Source organism: Geotrypetes seraphini, chromosome 1, assembly GCF_902459505.1.
Source record: "Geotrypetes seraphini chromosome 1, aGeoSer1.1, whole genome shotgun sequence".
Taxonomy (NCBI): domain Eukaryota; kingdom Metazoa; phylum Chordata; class Amphibia; order Gymnophiona; family Dermophiidae; genus Geotrypetes; species Geotrypetes seraphini.
In genome coordinates this window covers 426,058,064-426,079,858 of record NC_047084.1, presented here as the reverse complement: position 1 = coordinate 426,079,858, position 21,795 = coordinate 426,058,064, and the positions used below count along the sequence as shown (strand labels likewise).

Genomic DNA, 21,795 nt, shown 5'->3' with positions numbered 1-21,795 from the left:
CGCCACACGCTGTAAAAAAAAAAAAAAAAAAAAAAGCTGATTTTTGAGAGCAGCTTTGACAAACGGCGGGGTAATCGTCCAGACGGGACTTTCCTCTTTTTTTTTTTAATTCAGTAAAACGTGACACAGCTGCCATTGCTGTTGCCATAATACAACTGCTATAGACACCTATATATTTAAAATAAACTTTTGATTCTCTGTTGCTACCGCAGGGAGGGGCTTGCAAGTTTGATTTCTTCACTAGCTCTCCGCGATCCCTTGATCGCCTCTGTAAACGCGCGGTCGGTGTATGTGCAAAATGAAAGAGCGCAGGGCGCCCTCGAAAGCCGCGAAGTCCAGGCCAAAGTCTTTTTGCGCTGTCATTTGTTGGATAAGGCGGGACCCAGCGCAGGCTGCCCTTAAAGCTCCGCTTAAAAAAACAACCCCAAAAAACCTTTGAAGGGGGGGCAGGGAAGGCAACAGTCAGAAAGTTTATAGTGTGCTCTCGTAAGTTAGGCGTCTTTATTGCTGCCAATTGAGAAGTTAGTCCAACAGTTCTCGACGCTATTAGAAACGGCGGATTAGCTCTGGACCTCTCCCCCCCCTATATGTGTGGCATCGTTTATAAGAGCAGCTTGTCAAACAAACTGCCAACTTCCCCGCCACCAAAACGCACGCAGTCGCCGAGGGATCGGGGGGGGGGGGCAGAGGCTGATGCGCGGGCATTTTCTGTGATTAAGAAATGCGCGGTATTTTTAGGGCGCAGGATCGTTGACATTTAAATGCCCTGATAATTAGAAAGCGTCCTGTTTTCCGAAAAGCCGAGGCGTTCGTGAATTGTGAATGAAGATGAAAACAGTGATAAGGCTTATACAGTGATTGGATGCAGTCCTGTAGCTTTTTTGGCTGACACTTTTTTTTTTTTTTGTTCTGTTTATATTTTGTTTGGCATCTGAACCTGATTGACTTACATATACTTTCACCAAGCACTGAACTTCATTTTTGTTAATATGCAAAGGAGTAGCACGGATATTCCCCCCCCTTTTTTTCGCTTTCAAAATAAAACACATTTTGATGGTGCACTAATTTTGTATAGTATGGTTTGTACACCCCTGTTTTATTTTTCAGAGTATATACTTAGGAGTATAGCTTGATAATTTTTTTTTATGAAACAGTATTAATATCTTTTATTTGGGAGTAATGGAAATGATAGTAGTGTAATATGAGGGTTCTTAACCTGCATCCATTGTGCTCTGCTTGGTGTTCTCTAATTTATATCTTCATCTTCCACATTCAAATTGTCTTAATTTTGACCATTTTTTTTCACTTATCATTTGGGCCTGTTAGGAGGTTTCAAAATACATCACTAGTTGAAAAATTATTTTATACCTTTAGTTGTACATATTAGGGGGTTTTCTTTCCCATTCCTCTACCCTGTATCTATATATAAAGAAAAACAGCAATATATATATATATTCCTCTACCCTATATATATATATACACACTGTATCTATATATAAAGAAAAAACAGCAGTATATATATATATATATATATTCTTCTACCCTATATATATATATACACTGTATCTATATATAAAGAAAAAACAGCAGTATATATATATATATATATATATATTCTTCTACCCTATATATATATATATATATACACTGTATCTATATATAAAGAAAAAACAGCAGTATATATATTCCTCTACCCTATATATATATATATATACTGTATCTATATATAAAGAAAAACAGCAGTGAAAAAATCTTAATGTTTTAGATCTAATAATCATCTGAGGTGGTAAAAGTCATCTGATATTATTTATATTTATTTATGTTCTGTGCCATTGGGGGAGTACCTCACATGGTTTACAAAATCCCAGATTGCATGTATTCAGTGGATTTCTTACTTTGTAGATTTTATTTTCTAAAATAGTCACAGCAACCTGTCACTACTTGGTGCAGGTTTTGACAAGAAGTTCAAAAACAACTTAAAAGATAGGAAGTTATGTATCGCTTTGAAATTATCAATTTTTTTTTTTTTTTAAAGGGGGCAAGAATGGATCTAGTTTTGGTATGTTTTAACGTTAACCTTTGATTTGCAGTTTTTCCTTTAGATGTTTCATTATCAAAATATTTTTTTTAGAAACTTGCAACCATGTGTCAATTATAAGGCCAGATGTGTCAAAACATTTTTTTTTTCTGTAGGCACAAAATGGGAAAAATCTTGTAGCTCAGATATCTGGTTCTGGGTCCCTTCAGTGTGATATCTTCCTTCTCGAATGGGGCCGTTGTATAAACCCATTGGTCTTTATTTGATAGAGTCTCGGTAACCACTGAGCCTTAATTTTCTACTCATTCAAAACAATTAAATGACCAGAAAACAAACCTGCCAGCAAAGGTGTGCTAGCAAAAGCTCCAATTTAGGGGTTGTTGTGAATATAAATAAATGGATTTGAATTTATACTTTTTAAACAATTTCCCCCCCCAAAATGCTAGTTAGAGACATGAGAGGGGTTGATTTGGTTTTCTTTATAATTCTAGATTTCTTTAATTTTTTTTTTTTTTTTAAATCATTGTCTAGTTTTTTCTTGCAAAAGGAATCCACTAGTCAGCTGTGATTTTCTCTGTCCATATACTCCCCCCCTCCCCCCCCCGAAAATGCTCCGTAGGTACAGGCACAAAGATAGTCAATATATTGAAAGAAAACCCAGCAAGTGCATGGGAAGAGGTAATACTTGTATTAAGTTCAGAAATATTTAATAATGCAAAGTTTCAGGATGGCTAGGGTCTCAAGTTCTGAACATCAAACAAGGGCATTTCTTTGTCTATTAGAGGCATCTTCCTTGTCCAAATACATAATTATTTATTTATTTTTTTAAAATTTATAGACCGCTTAGATCTAAGCGGTTTCCACAAAAACATATATAAGATGGAAAACAAACAACAGAAAACTCAGATGTAGAAGTCTTTGCAGTTCTCATGAACTTGATGTTACAAAATCTATATCAGAATCCAAGTTCTCCCATTCTTAACAGTAGTCCGTGGGCTTATTGTTACAAAATTGCCCTATCGATAACAATAACCCCCTCCATAAATTACATGTTAGCATGTTTTTATTTCTGGTGGGCCAGCATTTTATTTTTTTAATTTTGTGGAATGTAGGAAAAGCAGGAATTGGCCTAGGTGTACAGTTTCTTACATTGCACATCCGTTCATGTAAAGATAATGGGAGGTCGGTGGAGGCAAAGAACAAAGAAGTAAAAAGTTCAATGTCCTTCTTAAAATCATTCCTAACAAAAACAAAACAACAAACTCTGAAATCTCTTGAAGTCTACCGTATGTGCACTGATACTGAATATAGTATTTTAAGGTATTGCGTGCTGAAGTTTTGTTTTTATAATTTTTATTTTTAATAGCGGTACACACAGGTGAATATCGTCCTCATCCTCATTTGTATGGTATAACTAGATGTACAGATACATATAATCTCATCCAGAAATTAAAAAGAAAAATATCTTTGTAAATCAGCATGTTAACATCGAGTACAGGACCCATATAGGAAGACTGTGTGCAAGTTGAGTAATATTGCCTTATCCCTTACCATGCACATACACATACATACCTGTCGGATTTAAGACACTGAATATTTTTTGAGTGATTTTATGAAAAATAGGAGTGAGTGATAGCAAATTCTCATTTAGAATTTTTTTTTTAATGAAGTGCTTCTTGGCAAGTAGTATTTCATTAAAACCAGAGAAGCTCAGAAAAATGTATATTTGTAATAAATGAGATAAGATGTATATATTTAAATAAAATATATGTGTATATATATATAAAACAGTGACAGAAAATGGAAATTTTACAACAGATAAAGTGAACCCTCATGCATACCTTACTAATATTAGTAAAAATACAATGACATTGAGTCTCATTTCTCTTTCGTGTATATAAAGGAGTGCAATCGGCAAGCACTGATGCACAGTGATAGCTGTATTCAAGGGACAGAAAGCAATCTGAACATTTTGCCAGCCAGTCATCAACAGGTTAAGAATTTCTGTGTTGCCTAAACATAAACTTGGTAGAGAAGGGCCCTCTAAAAGTTTTAGATCTATATTAAGTAGATCTAAGATGGCCATGCATATCTTTGCACGCTGTGGGTCTGAAGCACAGAGGACGTCCTGTATCACAGTTCTGCCAGTGCTTTCTCCCACTGTAAGGATGAGATTTCTTGGTTGATAAATCTGACAAAGCCTTTTGCAAACTGGCACAAAATGAATACATGGGCCCCTTTGTTTAAATGAGAAGTACAGCACCTGATATTTGAAAAAAGCTTTGGAATGATTGCACTTAACTCTGAGCAAAAGAGCTTTTTCTCACCTTCACCTAGTATATTTCATATATTTATTTTTCTAGAGTACTGTGAAACTGTGTTAGGGGAAAAAGAATTAATAGATTCTTTATATGATATGAATGTAAGGAACACAGATTCATATATTTATTAAGAAATCTTCTGGAAAAAATATTCTAACAGGAATAGGGATAACCCCTAACAACTTGGTAGTTTTTCCAATGAGAAAAGTAAGTGAAAATTAAAAGTATAACACCAGGAAAGAGGGCAGAGATAGGGAAACTCTTATCACGGGCCTGTGGTTTGTCAGAGCAAGACTGCCTTCCCACACAAAGGAGAGATTGTGGTTTAACTCTTTGCAAGTTGTTGAGGGGTAGGAGTACCCTGACTGAGCCTGTGTGAGTCCCTGCTAAAAACAGCTTCCTCCCGGCAACTTGCTATGCTTATCGGAGCTCAGGAAATGTCATAGACAATACCGTTCATCTTTTGGAGACTTTGTTTCATGCTCCCAGGGACGCTAGTTTGTTGGTTAAGCCAAAGCACTATCCTCTTGCCCGTTCATCTCAATTACAAAATGCCGAGGCGTTGTTAAAGGATTTTGCTTGGTTTATAAAGAGCATTTTGAGTGGTGTTCTCTAGTTACACCCCTTATAAAAGTTGAATTTTATGAAGCTGATTGTGGAGCATCTAGCATTTTTCACTGTAGCACAATGGATCTGTCTATTAACAATGAATGCATTTGGATCTTATTAAAGAAATCTAAGTCATGAGTTAGAAGGCAGGATGCATATGATTGCAAAGTCCTTGTGTTGGGCTTAGGGTTTGCATGTTGGAGTCCATCAGTGGGGCTAAGTTACCTCGTCCAAGCAAAAATGGTTAAGGGGCTAGTTGCCAATGTGGCTTTCTTGCAGTTCGATTTACGTTTGCTGTGATGGTAGAATCTTGTCCATGTGTAAAGGCACTAGTTTGAAAACCTCAGAGGTATGCAGACAATCTCACACTAGAGCAGGGGTAGGCAATTCCGGTCCTCGAGAGCCGGAGCCAGGTCAGGTTTTCAGGATATCCACAATGAATATGTATGAGATGGATTTGCATGTACTGCCTCCTTGAGATGCAAATCTATCTCATGCATATATATATTGTGGATATCCTGAAAACCCGACCTGGCTCCGGCTCTCGAGGACCAGAATTGCCTACCCCTGCACTAGAGTAAACCTCTCTAGGAAAAGGCCAGAAAACCCTTCCACCATCTTACCTCCTTTTCTAAGCAGGCCTGAATAGTTTTTATTTATTTTTCTTTACAGCATGAGAAAAATGCCAGAGGGTAAATATCTCCAGATAACTCCCTCAATTATGCTTTCCTTTTTTTTGTAGAACCCAAGACTGTAATACCTAAATGGCACAAACTAACTTTTGAGAGCAGGCAGCGATGAACTAATCATTCAAAAAATGGACTAATGAACCAATCGCTGCAAAACAAAATGTGGGCTTAGGCCATCTTCTGGTGTGGCATAGAACTGGGAGTGGGGGGTAAAAACACCCAACCCAGAAGTAGACAATGCTCCATGATAGGAAAGGGCTTTGTTTCTTTGGGGGGCCTCCATAAGACTTGCATGGCTTGCACAGAAGCAGTGCTTGAGCGGTGATGCACTCCAAATGTCACCCTGCCACAGCATGCAGGAGCAGAAAGAATGTAAACGTTGTGCCAACTTGCCATTTTCATTGTCCAGCTCCTGACTGATTTTTTTTTTTTTTTTTCTTCAGGGGTTTTGGAATAATTGCTGCAGTCATGTGATTGGTAAACAAATTAACCCATTCTCTGGGTGCCTCAAATCCCATTGCCTGGCACTGTTGAGAAAAGGCCTCTTTATTTAAAGCAACAATTTGTTATGAAATGTATTTGAAAAATGGACGTATAAATGGACTCAATTGGGGCTTCCAAAAATTCTGCAGAATGCAAAATATAGCACCTCTTTGTTGGGGGTTACGCCACCTGTTGCTTTGTTGTCTCCTGGTTTTCCAGTACCCACTGTTGGAATGGTTTTGTCCCAGTACTGGAATGCTGTGGTACTCCATAATAGAGGAGGGGGGAGGGGGACCCGAAATGAGTCTGGTGGCGCATGCTCTGTGCTGCCACCAGCAGCCTCTTCAGAGAGCATGCTCAAAAAGCGGGAACCGTGGTGGCATTGCACTGAGCATGCATACTCTTTGTGTTCCTGTGCCACAGAGCAGAGAAATAAGCTGTGGCATCCGCACCCACCTCCTGAACACTTCAGCTTGGATTCCTCTTCTCCGAGCTGCTTGCTTTTTGTGAAACAAAATACAACAAAAATGGTACTTCTCAGTGTTGGCCAGCCGGATAGATATCATACAGCCGTATGATCAAACCGCGCTGCACAACTTGGCTGCCAGGGACTTTTTTTTGAGGGAGGAGGGGGGGAAGGAGATAGGCGAAGCAAAAACCTTCATGTTTGTTTGGATAGAGGGAAATGAATAATGTTCCAATGCCTCTCAGTTCGGTTTATTTGAAATATAAAGGAACTGAGCTCGCTGTGGATTATTTCTGGGCCAGCACCTTACTGAGTGTAGGCTAGAAAGTGTAAATGTTCTTGGGTAAGGGAAAGAGCTGGGGAGCAGAAGTTAAAGTGTCCTGGAATATTTACCAAACTTAAGAGCCCAAACTGACTTTTCTGTTTTTCCTTTTTCTCTTGCCTCCTCTCCTCCAGGATGAATTCCATCCGTTCATTGAAGCACTTCTTCCCCATGTCCGTGCCATTGCCTACACTTGGTTTAACCTCCAAGCCCGAAAGCGCAAGTATTTCAAGAAGCATGAGAAGCGGATGTCCAAAGATGAGGAGAGGGCGGTGAAGGACGAGCTCCTCAGTGAGAAGCCAGAGATCAAGCAGAAGTGGGCATCCAGGTTGCTCGCCAAACTACGCAAGGACATCCGCCAGGAATACCGGGAGGACTTTGTGTTGACCGTCACGGGGAAGAAGCACCCCTGCTGTGTGCTGTCAAACCCTGATCAGAAGGGCAAGATACGGAGGATCGACTGCCTGCGGCAGGCGGACAAGGTCTGGCGCCTGGATCTAGTCATGGTGATCCTCTTCAAGGGCATCCCCTTGGAAAGTACGGATGGCGAGAGGCTTATGAAGTCGCCGCACTGCACCAATGCTGCACTCTGCGTCCAGCCACATCATATCACCGTCTCGGTCAAGGAGCTGGATCTCTTCTTGGCATACTACGTGCAAGAGCCAGGTAGGAGTTGATGGCTGCATTTCCCTAGTGTCTGAGTTTATGGGCGCATTGAGAGGTGGAAGCTGTTAGCAAACCTCTCCTCTGGGGGAAGTACACTGTGTGTGTACACGCACACATATACACGAACGCACAAACACACACTCACACATGTATTGGCATAGGATAAACAGACATGTATTGACTAGAAAATGGGAAGACACAAATATAGCTCTTTAGCACACCTTAGAAGGATCAAATTTATCCTGGCAAATTTATCCTTGCAGTTGGTATTCTACCATTTTGTATGTTTAGTATTTTCTTTCCTGCTAGGTCCTCATGCAGATGTGTGTGTGTGTGTATATATGTGCTTGCCCACATGGAAGCATTCACGTGCCATTGCGCCATGCATGACTTGTGCCTCTCCATGTGTGCAACTGCCTGTGTGTTTGTTCATGCGCCTTTTTCTTACCGATGTGTGCTCAGGCTACAAATACAGGTAAAACAAACTCTGGGAGCCGAATGTGTTCTTGCACCGAACACAGTCAAAATACAGACATGTGAAAGAAAGCAAACCTAATTCAAATTAATAGCATGATAACAATAAGCCAGGCCAGACCCCCATACTGACCAGATGTGCAGTTCGCAAATTTGTTATGTACTATGCTATAGCTCAGACAGCTTGCGATTCTGGACACTTTGTAGGACCACCTAGTTGTATATCTTCTTCAGTTTTAATTATAAGATTCATGATGACAATGTTTTCCTGGTGCCACCATTCAAATAGTTCCCATTTACACATTTAACTTTACTTGGGATGCAGACATTTCTTTTTCTTCTTCACAAAAAAAGGGTTAAGCAGAACAAGGCAAGTGAACCATTTTGCAGCCTGGAGCTGGGTTTGGAGTTGGAGATATTTTGCAGTTAACTATTTTTTTTTTTTTAATATAATAAAAGCATTGCCATTGTAGGCCTGTAGCATAATTTAAAGAAACATGAATCTTACAGGGTCTTATACAGTAATACCCAATAAGATTTCTTTATATATGTTTTTTCCTCCTATGCACAGAAAGGGGGAAAATCCTTACAGCTTGTGGTCTGTTCTCATCTGTTACAATACAAAATGATATCGTAGAACAAGAGTACTTTTGTTCATTAATGTCAATAGCCACAAGTTTTTTGCATTAGTTTTTTTATGTAGGGGTGAAGGGGACAGAGGACATAGCTGCATGAAGAATTAGTCTCTTCTGGCTTTCAACTTAGCGTGGATCTAAATAGTTAACACACGTCTTGGTTTTCCCTCCTCCCCCCCCACCGACCCTGAACCTACACCCTTCCCCCAGTAATGGTTTAGATTAAGATATGACCGTCTAAACCAACATTCTTTTTATTAAGGCAGATCAGACCTGACCTGATGCTGGAGCTGCCAGGGATGGCTGAGTATTTCATAACCGGCCTGGTAATGGGCAGAAAGGGCCTTTAACAGGGAAAAAGTGAGACAAAAGAGAAAGAGATGACAGAATGCCTCGCACATAATTATTTTGATCATTTTATTTTATGAGTTCAGTTAAAAGGATGGCATTTATTAGTCAGAGAACAAAGGCATGATGGCCCTCCGGTGAATGTATTGGTTAAAACTTGATACCTATCTACTTTTAGCCTGTATTTAGCAATTTGAGACTTCTGCCAACTTTTAAACGTGTTTATCTTGGATTTCTGAGTGTTTCTTTGCCAGTCTTGTAGGATTCAAATTAAGTTAGGGACTGGGATCCTTGGGTTACCCATAGAGTTCATTTTGTTTTCTTTGTAAGTCAGTGGGTTTAGGTAGGCGGACTAAAATTCTGCGCATTGGCATCAGGACTAGCTGCTGGAGGGTAGGTAGGGATGAGAATTCCATAGAAACACAACAGAATGCAACACAGGCATTTGTTAAGTGCTTTGGCGTCAGAAAATATGGCTTAATCCTTCTACTTTTCCCGTCCTCATCTGTTAAGCACAGGTGCGATAAAGTTTTGCCTTATTGTTTTCAAACAGATGCAACTGCATTTGAATATTCAGATGTAGCCTTGAAAATGAGCAGGAATGTCAAAAATTGCAGTGAGCCATATGCAGAAAATCGAGAGGAAAAGAACTCTCTGCATGCAGGTTTTGTTTGTTTTGTTCTTAGTATATTGAACATGTGGTGAGAGAGCACACAACAATGTGCAATAATAGGTAGAGTCAATGTAAGACATGGCTTCCCAAGTCCGGTCCTCGAGATCTACTGGCAGGCCATGTTTTCTGGATATCCACAATGAATATACATGAGAGAGATTTGCATGAGAGAGATTTGCCTCCACTGCCTTCTTGGTATGCAAATCTCTCTCATGCATATTCATTGTGGATATCCAGAAAACCTGGCCTGCCAGTAAATCTTGAGGACTGGACTTGGGCAGCCCTGGTGTAAGATATACTTGTCTTTAGGTACTCTGTAAATGGCCAATATCACAGCGTCTGCCATTCTAGAGAAAAGAGAGGAAAAATCTCCCCATAGATATGAAAGCTCATATTATTAAAAGAAACACTAGAAGAATAAACAGTATTAACCCCCCCAAACCTCCCCTCAATAAATCAGTTTGGTTACTGTGTCTAGTAGCATCACAGGCGAGAACCTTTTGGCTAACAGGGCATCACATATTTCTCTCTGATTGATTTCCTCTTCTACATTTTCTTATCAACATCTTTCCAGCACTGAAGGGCTCTTTCCATTGAAATAAACATAATTATCTTTTTTCTTTATTGTCTACATTTTAAGGGTTTAAATATTTTTTGTGTTATTTTGTAACCAGAATTCTATTTTATTTCATTATTTTAATATGCTTATATACCGCTTCCATGCAACAATCTATTCAAATTGGGTTACGATGCAGTCATATCAGGATGCCAAGTTCATAAGAGATAGGCACGGAATAGATCAGGATGCTTGCTTCTTATGAGAGAGGCATATGGTGGGTTTTTACAGAGTTCCATAGGTAGGGAAAACCAATCTTCTACCATACATTGAGCACAAGAGTTGCGCGTTGACCAGATCAGCAGCAGGTGAATCTTAACTTGTATGATGGAATGGTTTGAGGTTAGCAGTTGTGGATTTCCATATTCTAGGAGGTGATAAGCCTTTACAACAGTGTTCTTTAACATTTTGACACCTATGGACCGGTGGAAATAAAATGCGGTAATTATTTTGTGGACCGTCACTGGTCCACAGACCAGCAGTTGAAGAACACTGAGCTAAGTTGTGGGTCAGACCCCGCCCATATCCATCCAATCTCCGCCCCAGACCCTGCCCCCATAATAGTACTAATTGTAACACCATTTTTCCATTCCTTTTTTATGTATACACACACACACAATATAATCGTATTAACAACACATAATGGTTAACCACAAAATTAAACTACACAAAGCACACTGTATGCTTCTCAATATTCATTCCTACCAGAACACAGATAACCTCATGCATTAATATATACAAACAAAACCCTAAGATGCAAGACTCTGCATGCAGTATAACCCCAGAGGAAAAGAAACAAATATATTTCTTCCTGAGCAGATGTAAATCAATCACTAAATTTAAAAATAAAATCATTCCCCCTACTGTTGTTGTCTCCCTCCGTCCATGCTGTGCCTTGCCTTCTGGCCTGACCCCCGATGTTATCTTTGGGCCGGCTCCCTCTTCCTCAGTGCTGCAGTGCACAAAGCCATGGGCAGCATCCCGCATTGCGCATCCCTCGTTGCGACATCAGAGAGAAGGCTTCCGGTTCAGGTGGCAGGACGTGCGTGGGAGCCTCTGCCCACGCTTTGTGCACTGCAGCACTGAGGAAGAGGGAGCCAGCCCGAAGACAACGCCGTGTCGATCGCACTGTAGACCGGCGGCTAAAGAGCACTATCTGGGGCCCGATGCACGTGCTGGAAATTTCTGCGGATCGGCACCGGTCTAAGGACCAGTGGTTGAAGAACACTTCATAAGGATGGTTCGCAGGCAGCTTTAATCAACATAATCCCATATTCAAATCCTGTAGCTCTTGTGCCTCAAAAGCTAATTGGTACCGCCAAGCAGACAAAGGGTTATATATCTATATGCCTTTTTTCGTCATAGCTTTGTAAGCAATATTTGAAGCCAGTGCAATAAGTTACATATTGCTCTCTGGATCCATATATTGCTTATGTTTATGTATCTAAATCTGAGCTAGGCAATTTGCTGCTATTATTACCCTGCTCTGTGGTCACCCTGTAAAGGAAAGTTATTTGATGCCACTCAGAGTGGGGGCTGTGTGTACATTTCAGCATTTATAGCCACTTCACGGTAACTGGGATACTGCATGGGGGAAATCACCATCTAAGCAAGTTTACCACCAGTAGGGAGTGCTGCTGTAAGCCTGAGATGTGTCGCAAAATAGGACCTCAAGTATGTTGACGGATTTTGCCCTTGATGTACATAACCTCTAGTTACATTCTCTTTTTCATGGACCCATTTCGGCCCTCCAGCCTTTGCACAGCAGGAAAAAAAATGTATCCTACATCACTGAATATCTGTTAGCCTCACGACAATATCTGTTCCACCCAACTCTTGTTTCTAAATAATTTTATCTTTCCTTTAATAAAATCTGCCAAAAGTTTGTTCATGGAAGTGATGTGTTGAATACGCCACAGCTCATCTTAGAAAGAAAGGGGAAGAGATGGAAATAAGCGAGAGTGTGGGTGGGGGAGATAGAGGGGAAGCTTTTTTTAATTTACTCAGAGAAAACATGAGGAAGAATTGCGAGAGTGCCAATGATGGTTGCCAGTGGCACTAGGATTGGCATCAGCCCCTCTTTGTTTAGCTTCGGAGGCTTGTGATTCGTTGGTTGGCATCCGCATTGCAGTGTGGAAAGATGTTAGAATATAGTGACAAGATCCAGATCTAGAAATGTGAATAATCCCTTTTAAAAAAAAAAAAAATTGTGCAATGAAAGGGGTCTTCCTTGACTATGTTGCACCTCTGTCTAAAAAAATAAAAAATGGAGTTATTCCAAGGATCAACCGCATCTTGTCCATGCAATCTGTACGTCTTCTGTTTTAGAAATTCAGGCTGAGGCCGTGTCCAGTAAGAGCAGGTCTTCTTCTGTTGCAGTGAAGACAAAGTTGGGAGAAAATTTACATAAAATATTGCAGCTCATGGTGCTTTAAAACCCCCCCAAAAGAACCAACTTCTAACTTTAGATTGTTTTCCGTACCCGCATAATGAAGGCAAAATGACATTGCAGCAGGATTTCAAATGTTGTGCTTTCCATGTCTTACTGCCTAACAAGGTATATATTTTCTAAATTTATAAATCCCAACATTTTCATTTGACTGCAGCGGAGTTTCTGCTTCTGTACAGCTGTCGGCAAAATCCTTCTTCTGTCAGTAGAATTGTATCTGGTATATAGAATGGCCTGGCCTGCTTCACTGTATAGAATCCTTTTTGAGCCTATTTGATTCTGTCACTGCAGCGCTTTTGCTGTGTGCCGTTACTACAAGAACCGCCATTTTGTTTGTCAAGTGCCAAGAGAGGGAGAGGGGGAGAGAGAGAGAGAGGGGCAGAGAATCTGCTTGATGCCAATAATGGTTGCCAGTGGCACCGAGGTTGGCATCAGACCCTCTTTGTTTAGTAGCTGAATGGCTTTGATTCGTTGGTTGGCATCCGCATTGCAGTGGGCACGTTGGAAACTTTCTGATGATCATGGAATGAAAGCCGCTGCACTTGTTTGCTGCAGGAAAAGCTTGGGTACAACAAATCCAGTTTTTTTTTATTGTGTGCATGTGCATCTGTCTGCTTATCTCTCTCTCTCTCTCTCTGCTTCTAGATAGTGTGTGTAGTTTTATAGAGACAGAGGTTGGTTTATTTTAATTACATTAAAATATACTGAGCACTGGTCTCTTGTCTTTTGCATCCCTCAGCCTTCCCTTAGGTTCCTGGCATATTGTTTTCCAATTCAGTCGGAGTTATCTCCCTACTACACACATTGGGCTAGATAGTCTCACACACACAGGCTGGCGTGCACCTTCTGAAAAGCTCAGCATGGGCAGCACACCCAAGTCATGGTAGATGCAGAAATCATTTGAGCAGGACATTTTTCTTTTCTTTTCTTTATTCTGCCACAGATCCATTACCTTTTTTAAATGCAAGCTCCATCATATCCAGTTCTGTTCTCTTGCATTTGCCGCCATTAAATCCTGAGGACCTGCAAACGTTAGCTTAGCAGTGAGATGTTTTTGGTGCCAAGGAGTGGAACTGTAATTTCACCTTCTTAAGAAAAAAAAAAATCATTGATGTTTAAACATTTGACATTATTCTTTTCAGGTTCCAATAAACCCATGTTTTTTGAGCGTTTTGACAATTTAGGTTTGATAACAATGAAAAGGGACATAAATCCAAACTACATTTCAAATGCTCCCTCCCCCACCCTTTCAGCTTGGCACTTCTTCCCCCCCTAGAGAAGCGCTGAAGCACTGGGGGGTAAATACCCCTTTCCTCCTTTACAGCACACCACTAGCTCTTCACAGAAAGCAGAGTCCCTCCCTTAGAATCTATGTAGTTGATATTCTTTGGGTTTCACCTGCCTAAAAATAGGAAACTAGTTAGTGTTTTTAAATTAATGGGAACATAATTATCTCATTAAGAAAAAGACAACAAACAAAGCTTAATCATTCCTCCTGAAGTTTTCCAAGAAAATCTTCATTCCTGTTTCTTTCTGGCGACCCGTCACTTTTCTATCAATCACAAGTGAGGGCTAGACTTGACCCTCTGCGACTGTGGGACAGGGATGGCTGCTCTGTCTGTATCTCCAGATTGCTCCACTGTGCCCTGGCTGTTTGAAAACACGATAAGACAAAAGAACACCAAAAAAGTGCCAAAAGGTGTTTCTTTCAACGGTCTTTCAAGGAAAGCGTTTGTGCATCAAATCTTGCCATGTCACAGAAGCATACTAGGAAGTTTTGAGGTCTTGGAAGATAGAATTTATTATGTGTTGGTAGGGCAGAGGCCACATGACTCCAAGAGCTTGAGGTTGCCGAGGCTTTTGGCTAGGCCTCTATTAAACGTGGTGATGCAGCACCTATTCGGATTATTTGGGTAACAGCACAAAAAGCAGCAGATCTTGTCCAGTTCAGGCACACTGACAAGAAATAGCTACAGTTTATTTTTTTTCCCTTAAACTCGACTTTGATAACTACCTGTTCTTTCTGTACAGTGGAAACATAATTTGGTGTTATTCTTCTATAATAAACTGATTTCTGCAAGGAAATTTAACCATGTCAGTGAAAGGAAATTAATATCAATGAGTAATTATTTTTTTATGAGTATTTATTTTTTTGTAAAAATTGTGCATCCCTTTGTTCTAGAAGTTTTTTTTTTTTTTTTTTTAGAACATATTAAGATAACATAACTGAAGAAAGAACTGGGGAGGGGGAATTTTATGAAAGATTAGTGCATTCTATCTACAGAGGGCCCATAAAATAAGATGAGTCCTGTGGTAGATAACTTGTGCTAATCTTTAATAAAATACCCCATATGTATGTTGTCTTCCTAAATAAATTCATGGCAAATGGAAATCTATGAGGCCTTCATGTCAGGGAAAAATCATTGAGAGGCTTTAAATCACTTTTCTATTTCTTCTTCACTCATTGGGTTGGGTTTTTTGTGGTTTTTTTTTTTGATTGCACTGAAATTATTGTTAGAGCTGTTCCAGTAATCATATTGTATATCATACAAAAATATAGAAATAAAATATTCAAATAAATCCAAAGCATTTTGGTAATATGAATAAAGCAACAAGGTTGAAAGAAGAATTAGGGTTCTACTTTTTTGGAACCAATTAGGACTTCAAATTCAGGGCTCTTTTTACGAAGCCGCAGTAGCGGTTTAACGCGCGTAATAGTGCGTGCTATACCGCTGGCCGCGCTAGCCGCTACCGCCTCCTCTTGAGCAGGCGGTAGTTTTTCGGCTAGCGCGGGGGTTAACGCATGATTAAAAGTCGCACGCGCTAAAGCCGCTAATGCGGCTTCGTAAAAGGAGCCCTATGTGTGTGTGTACATATGTCTCTTTATAATTAGAGATTAATTTATTTTTTTATTTTCATTTTAAAAAATTTTTTTTATTGAAGTTTAACATATAACAAGGGATTAAATAAAATACAATGAGATTTTACAGAACAAATGATTTATAAATGTAAAACATAGATGCAGAGAAGACTAAAAGCACTCACTTGTTAAAAATAATCAAAATCCAGTGTGCAACAGCTTAAAGACATGGGAAGGGGGACAAGTCAAGAAGACTCTGGATTAGTGTGTTTGCTCAGGTGTGGAGGGATTTTTAATCAGCCAAGAGATGTAATCATTAATTCTAGGTGATATGTTTTACAGAAATCTCTCTTTACCAGTCTATGAGGTCCATAATCAAAAAACATAGACATCCAAAAAGCACTTGGACATCCTAATCGTCAGGATGTACAAGTGCCGATAATCAAAACCATTTTTCTATACATCTAACAAGGTGTTCCAGCACGAGATGAGTGTGGGGGAGTTGTGTTATGGGCAGGCTTTGGGCAGTCTCAAGGGTGGGTTAGACTTCAATGTCCTGCAGCGAAAATCAAACATTTTGCAAGATATCCTGGATGGAACTTATACGTTTGGAACTAGACCTGTTTTAGAAGGGTCTAAGTGCCACAAAGGTGCCTAACCTGATCAGATGACCACTGCACGCTTCAAGGTAAGACACCCCTCACTGACCCCCTTTCACCACACAAAAATAAGAACAAAAAGGTACATATCTGTCTCTAAAACAGCAGCATCTGGTATGGGGAAGCCTAGTAGAGCTGCTCACAGGTGTCTTAAGTAGCTTAGTGGGTGGGCTAGTGAACCATAGAGAGGAGGATCCACATAAGCAATTCTAACCACTACATTTATGGTGAAAAATGTGAGCTCCCCAAAACCCAACTCTACTGCCATATAGGTGCCACCTGCAGCCATAAGGGCTTTTGGGGTTGTAGACAGGTGGGTATAGTGGGTTTTGGGTGTGTTGGGGGGGCTCACCATAACCTATAAGGGGGTTCTGGGGAGATGTTTATCTGGCACCCTTTTTGTGAAGTTCACAGCAGTGCCCTCTAAGGTGCCCCACTGCTCTGTTGCCATGTCTGGGTGGCCAGTCTATTACAGTTTTGTTCTGGGCGTTTGGGACTTGGACAAAATTTTGTTCGAAAATGTTGTATAAAGACAAACGTCCTGACGGTCTGGGCGTCACAATGGCCTGGACGTCCAGATAGAGGATTTTTTTTAAAAAAATTCTAGACATAGTTTGCCTTTCGAAATTAGGCATTTTCTTACTGCTGACTTTAGACGTCTAACACCATATGTCCAAATTGTACTTAGACGTATGTTTCAAAAATGCCTCTCCACGTATCCCTACCCACACATAGACGTTTTGGTTTTGGCCAGGTACTAGTGACCTGGATTGGCCACCGTGAGAACGGGCTACTGGACTTGATGGACCATTGGTCTGACCCAGTAAGGCTATTCTTATGTTCTTAACAGCTATGAAAGCTTGTAGCTGAATGTTGAATAGAGCAAGCTTGCTGGTCCTGTTGAGTGATTTTGTCGCTGACTCTTAGAAACATGCACAGGCAAAACAAATTTTGTTTTTGATTTCTGAAATTTTAGAAATTTCCTCATATATCAGATGATTTTTTTTAAAAATCCGTTTCAACTATTCAGTGTAATAAACAAATGTTTAATGCATATTATAAATTGTTAATGCACGTTAATTAATTCCTAGAGTAATACGCATTGAAACAATTTCATGCTAAAAAAAAAACCCCCAAATGCACACTAACAAAAAAAGCACATCACTCTTGTGATACGAAGGAACACAGTACTGTGGAAGATGAAAGATGAGAAAGAGAATTAACGTAAAATTCTCTTGTGCATTTCTCTGGATGACTCGAGCTCTAGATACAGAACTCAAACTAAGGGGCTTATGGAAAATCTTTGGTATGACTGTGCCAAAGTAGCAGGGAGATGTTGCGGGGAGCACATCACAATCCTTCTGGTCCCCTGGCATGGAGACCATGTGGTGACAGGTTGGCTGTTAATGGTGTGAGATGCAGGGTCCAGATGTCATGCAGGCAGCCTGGCTTCTGTGCCCTGAAAATCAAAGTCAAACTCCTTTGTTACTGTCAGGCCTGGCTGTACTATGGGAGGAGATGGCCCTTCAGAATGCAGGAAAAGCAGGGTTTCTCTGTCATTGCTCTATGTATATTGCTAAAAAGAAAACTCATAGATTCTGAAATGTACACAATCATATTTTCATCTTTAGTTTGCATGAGGGCAAAAGTAATATTTAATTGATCTCCTGCACATGTTGGATACAGATGAAAGCTGTGCTAATCTTTTGCTCAGGTAGGCTTCATGGTAGCATTTGGAACCCAAATGGTAATGGTAGTGCCCACTGGCTGAATGCTATGGGAGAAACCACATTACCAAAAATAAACCAACAATTCTTTCTAAAATTGTATGTGGGTAGTTAGAACAAACAGAAATATTAATTCTTTTAATTTTCCTTATGAATTTTGTTTCATTTCTGAAGTGAGTGTAGTGTTTGAAATCTTGGAATTCTCCTTGTGGTTGGCCATTGAGGGTGGTGACACTGCCATTGTATAAACATTAATTCCAAAAGACTGAAGTGTGACTGCTATAGAGGAGATTAAGGTGCAGCCTTGATTTTAAAATAAGTACCTAACTCTTACAGTATAATGTCAAGAAAAAGCTAAAATGTCTGGGTGTGACAAATGACCTGAACAGGAGCAAGGCTAACAGAGCAAGGAATGTGAGATAGAGAGAAGGGACAGGAGCTTTGATGCTTTGATGAAAGCACGTCATGCCGATCTTTCCGTATGCTGAGAGAATATACTTGGAGGGGCATTTTCGATATTGCATCTAAGTCCAACTTTGGATGTTTCCCACAAGATGTACAAAGTCATGGTGAGGAAATGTCCATTTTCAAAACTGCTAGATGTCCAAATTTTTTTTTCTGAAAATCATCTATTTAGATGTCTTGGCCATCAGGACATCCAACCTTAGGACGCCTAACTTTTTTTGGCCATTTTCAAACACAAAAGTTTTCAAAACATTCAAATCCATACCATTTGGACATGGGAGGGGCCAGCATTGTCATGAACTGGCCACACAGACATGCCAACAGAGCAGAGGGCACTGCTGTCAACTTTACCTAAAGGGTACCAGATGTACATTTCACCATGACCCCTTTATCATTTTTGCAGAGCCCTCCAAAACTCCCCCAAATCCTACTAAACCCAACTGTCTACCACCTCAATAGCCCTTATGGCTGCAGGTAGCACCTAAATTGGCAGTATAGTAGGATTTTGGTAGGCTTACACTTTCCACTATAAATGTGGTTAGCGTGGCTTATTCGCCTGCACCTTCCTCTCTATGGTTCACTAGTCCATCCACCAGACTATTTAAGACACCTGTATGATGCTCTGTTAAGATTTTCTATACCAGGTGCTAGGTATGTGCTGTTCCATTCAGATGTTTGGGAGGGTAGGAGGGGGGGGTGTCAGTGGCCACTGGGGGAGTGTGTGTGGGGGGGTGCCATTACTTAATCCCTTCAGTGGTCATCTCATCAGTTTGGATACCATTTTAGCACTTGGATGCTTTTAAAACAGGTCTAGCTCCAGACATCTAAGTTCCATCCTGTACATCCTGAGAAAGGTTTGATTATCAACACAATATGTCCAAGTGTTAAGCATTTCCAAAGTCCACCTATAACATGTCTCTGACACATCCCTTTGAAACCTAGCAAGATATCCAGAAAGTCAGTTTCGAAAATCAGCACTTTGACATTTTGGTGAGTAAATTGTCCAAGTGCCAGTTTATGCCATTTTATGAATGTCTTACCCCCTCTTCTATTAAACTGCGGTAGCAGTTTTTAGCGCAGAGAGCCGCGCTGAATGGCCTGCGCTGCTCTCAATGCTCATAGGAACTCTGTGAGCGTCGGGAGCAGCATGGGCCATTCAGCGCGGCTCCCCGCGCTAGAAACTGCTAGTGCAGTTTTGTAAAAGGAGGCCTTAGTGTTTTGAAAATGAACTCCTTGGGCTTCCTCACTGTTTCCTAATGCATTTTCCTCAACATCAACAAATGGTGCTGTATATTTTGGGCAAGGCAGGATTGGAAATGCCTTCCTTTCTTGACCCTAACCTTTGTATTTTTAATATTTGCACAATACCCTGCAAAATAGTGCTGAGTACAACTGATACAATATTTGTAAAATGAAAATAATTGACTTTAAAAATGAGATAACAGTTGCTGCTTTTAGACTTCCAGAGTGAATTTTTTTCATAAAACAGATTGCAAAGGGCCTTCAAGCTCTGTGACAAGTTATGGACTTTGATTTCAAGCTATGCAATGCAGCTTTGGTGAGGTTAAGGGTGAACATAAAGATGTTTCTTCTGTGTTCGTGCTGCACTTTTCCATTACATTTTAAAATAAAATTTCCTCTGGATATTCTTGAGCTCCTGTTGCTTCTCCTTGTACCACAAAATAGGCTACAAAACTGGAACCCCCAAATTTTTTTTTGCCAATAATACAAAATATAATGTCCAAAACGTAATTGGCAACAACCTTTTTCCACCTGGTGCGAAGATGCCAAAATATTTAGGCTCGACTAAATTCTAGGAAAAATATAAAGTTGATACAAGGACATCAGTACGGGCACAGCTCATCTTTTAGGAGTAAAATTTAGCCCTGGGCAGGATCTCATAGATGACAAGCACCAGACTGAAAGTCTAACGGCCTCTTTTACAAAGCTGCGCTAGTGGCTGCGCTGCGCTAACGGCCCCGTAGCCCTTAGAGGTTTAAAGGGCTTCGGGGTTGTTGCCGCACGGCAGCCACTAGCACGGCTTTGTAAAAGAGGCCATAAATAAGACCTGCCCCATACATCATTATGTCCGATTTTTAAATTGATAAACCCAAAAATATCCACAAGCCTTAGGCAAAAATTCAAACCAAGTGGAAAAAAGAAGAAATAAAGACGTTATAAACTCCCAATATCAGAAAGTCATTCAAAATCTACGTTGAATACAAACTTTTGATGGGATTCAGCTAAGTACACTTTAATAATGGTCATAGCTTTTCAATGTCTCTTTTTAAATGAGCACATTGCAACTTTCATGTTTTCAACGTAGATTTTGAATGACTTTCTGATATTGGGAGTTTATAACGTCCTTATTTCTTCTTTTTTCCACTTGGTTTGAATTTTTGCCTAAGGCTTGTGGATTTTTTTGGTTAATCAATTTAAAAATCGGACATAATGATGTATGGGGCAGGTCTTATTTAGACTTTCAGTCTGGTGCTTGTCATCTATGAGATCCTGCCCAGGGCTAAATTTTACTCCTAAACAGTGAGCTGTGCCCGTACTGATGTCCTTGTATCAACTTTATATTTTTCCTAGAATTTAGTCGAGCCTAAATATTTTGGCATCTTCTCACCAGGTGGAAAAAGGTTGTTGCCAATTATGTTTTGGGCTTCTCCTTGTACCCAGCAAAGATACTGATAGTATAAAAGACATGGAGAATGTCTTTTTTCCCCCCATGCAGTTAGTTTTAAACTGGTCCTATAGGCCCCATGGCAGACCTGGTTTTCAAGGTAAATAGAATTCACTAATTAACTGGGCCCTTGTGTGTTAAGCATGTTCTAAAATCAAGTTTCAAGTTTTATTTAAAAATTTGATTCAGTCGCAATATCATATTTCAAAGCGATTTACAAGTATAAAATCGGGGTAGCAATAAAAGATACCCCCTCTTTTACAAAGGTGCGCTAACCTTTTTAGTATGCGCTAAATATTAGCGCGTGCTAAACACCTGCTAAACGCTAATGCGTGCATGTTATCCTACGGACACATTAGTGGCTAGCGCACGCGTTGATTTAGTGCGCGCTAAATCGCTAAAACTCTTAGCGCGCCTTTCTAAAAGAGGGCCATAGTGTAAATTAGATTCTGACAATACACGACAAATATAGGGCAGGCAGGTTGAACTACAATGTATTAAAAAAAAAAAAAGGAAAAACGATATAGGGCTGGAGCATTAGGGTAGGGATTTGTTACCCATTAATTTTCTTTTATTAGATAAGTAGATTACTGATGAAGCCGAGTACAG

General features: G+C 40.1%; 1 protein-coding gene across 7 annotated transcripts in view; it reads left to right on the top strand.

The window, feature by feature from the left end:
• The window catches only part of NFIB (nuclear factor I B), a 649,011-nt gene that overhangs the window by 9,847 nt on the left and 617,369 nt on the right, over nucleotides 1-21,795 (top strand). For all 7 annotated transcript variants that reach the window (XM_033918988.1, XM_033918969.1, XM_033919008.1 and 4 more), the window contains exon 2: nucleotides 7,063-7,594. In XM_033918988.1, the coding sequence (XP_033774879.1) occupies nucleotides 7,063-7,594 (532 nt within the window). The remainder of the gene's footprint in view (nucleotides 1-7,062; nucleotides 7,595-21,795) is intronic.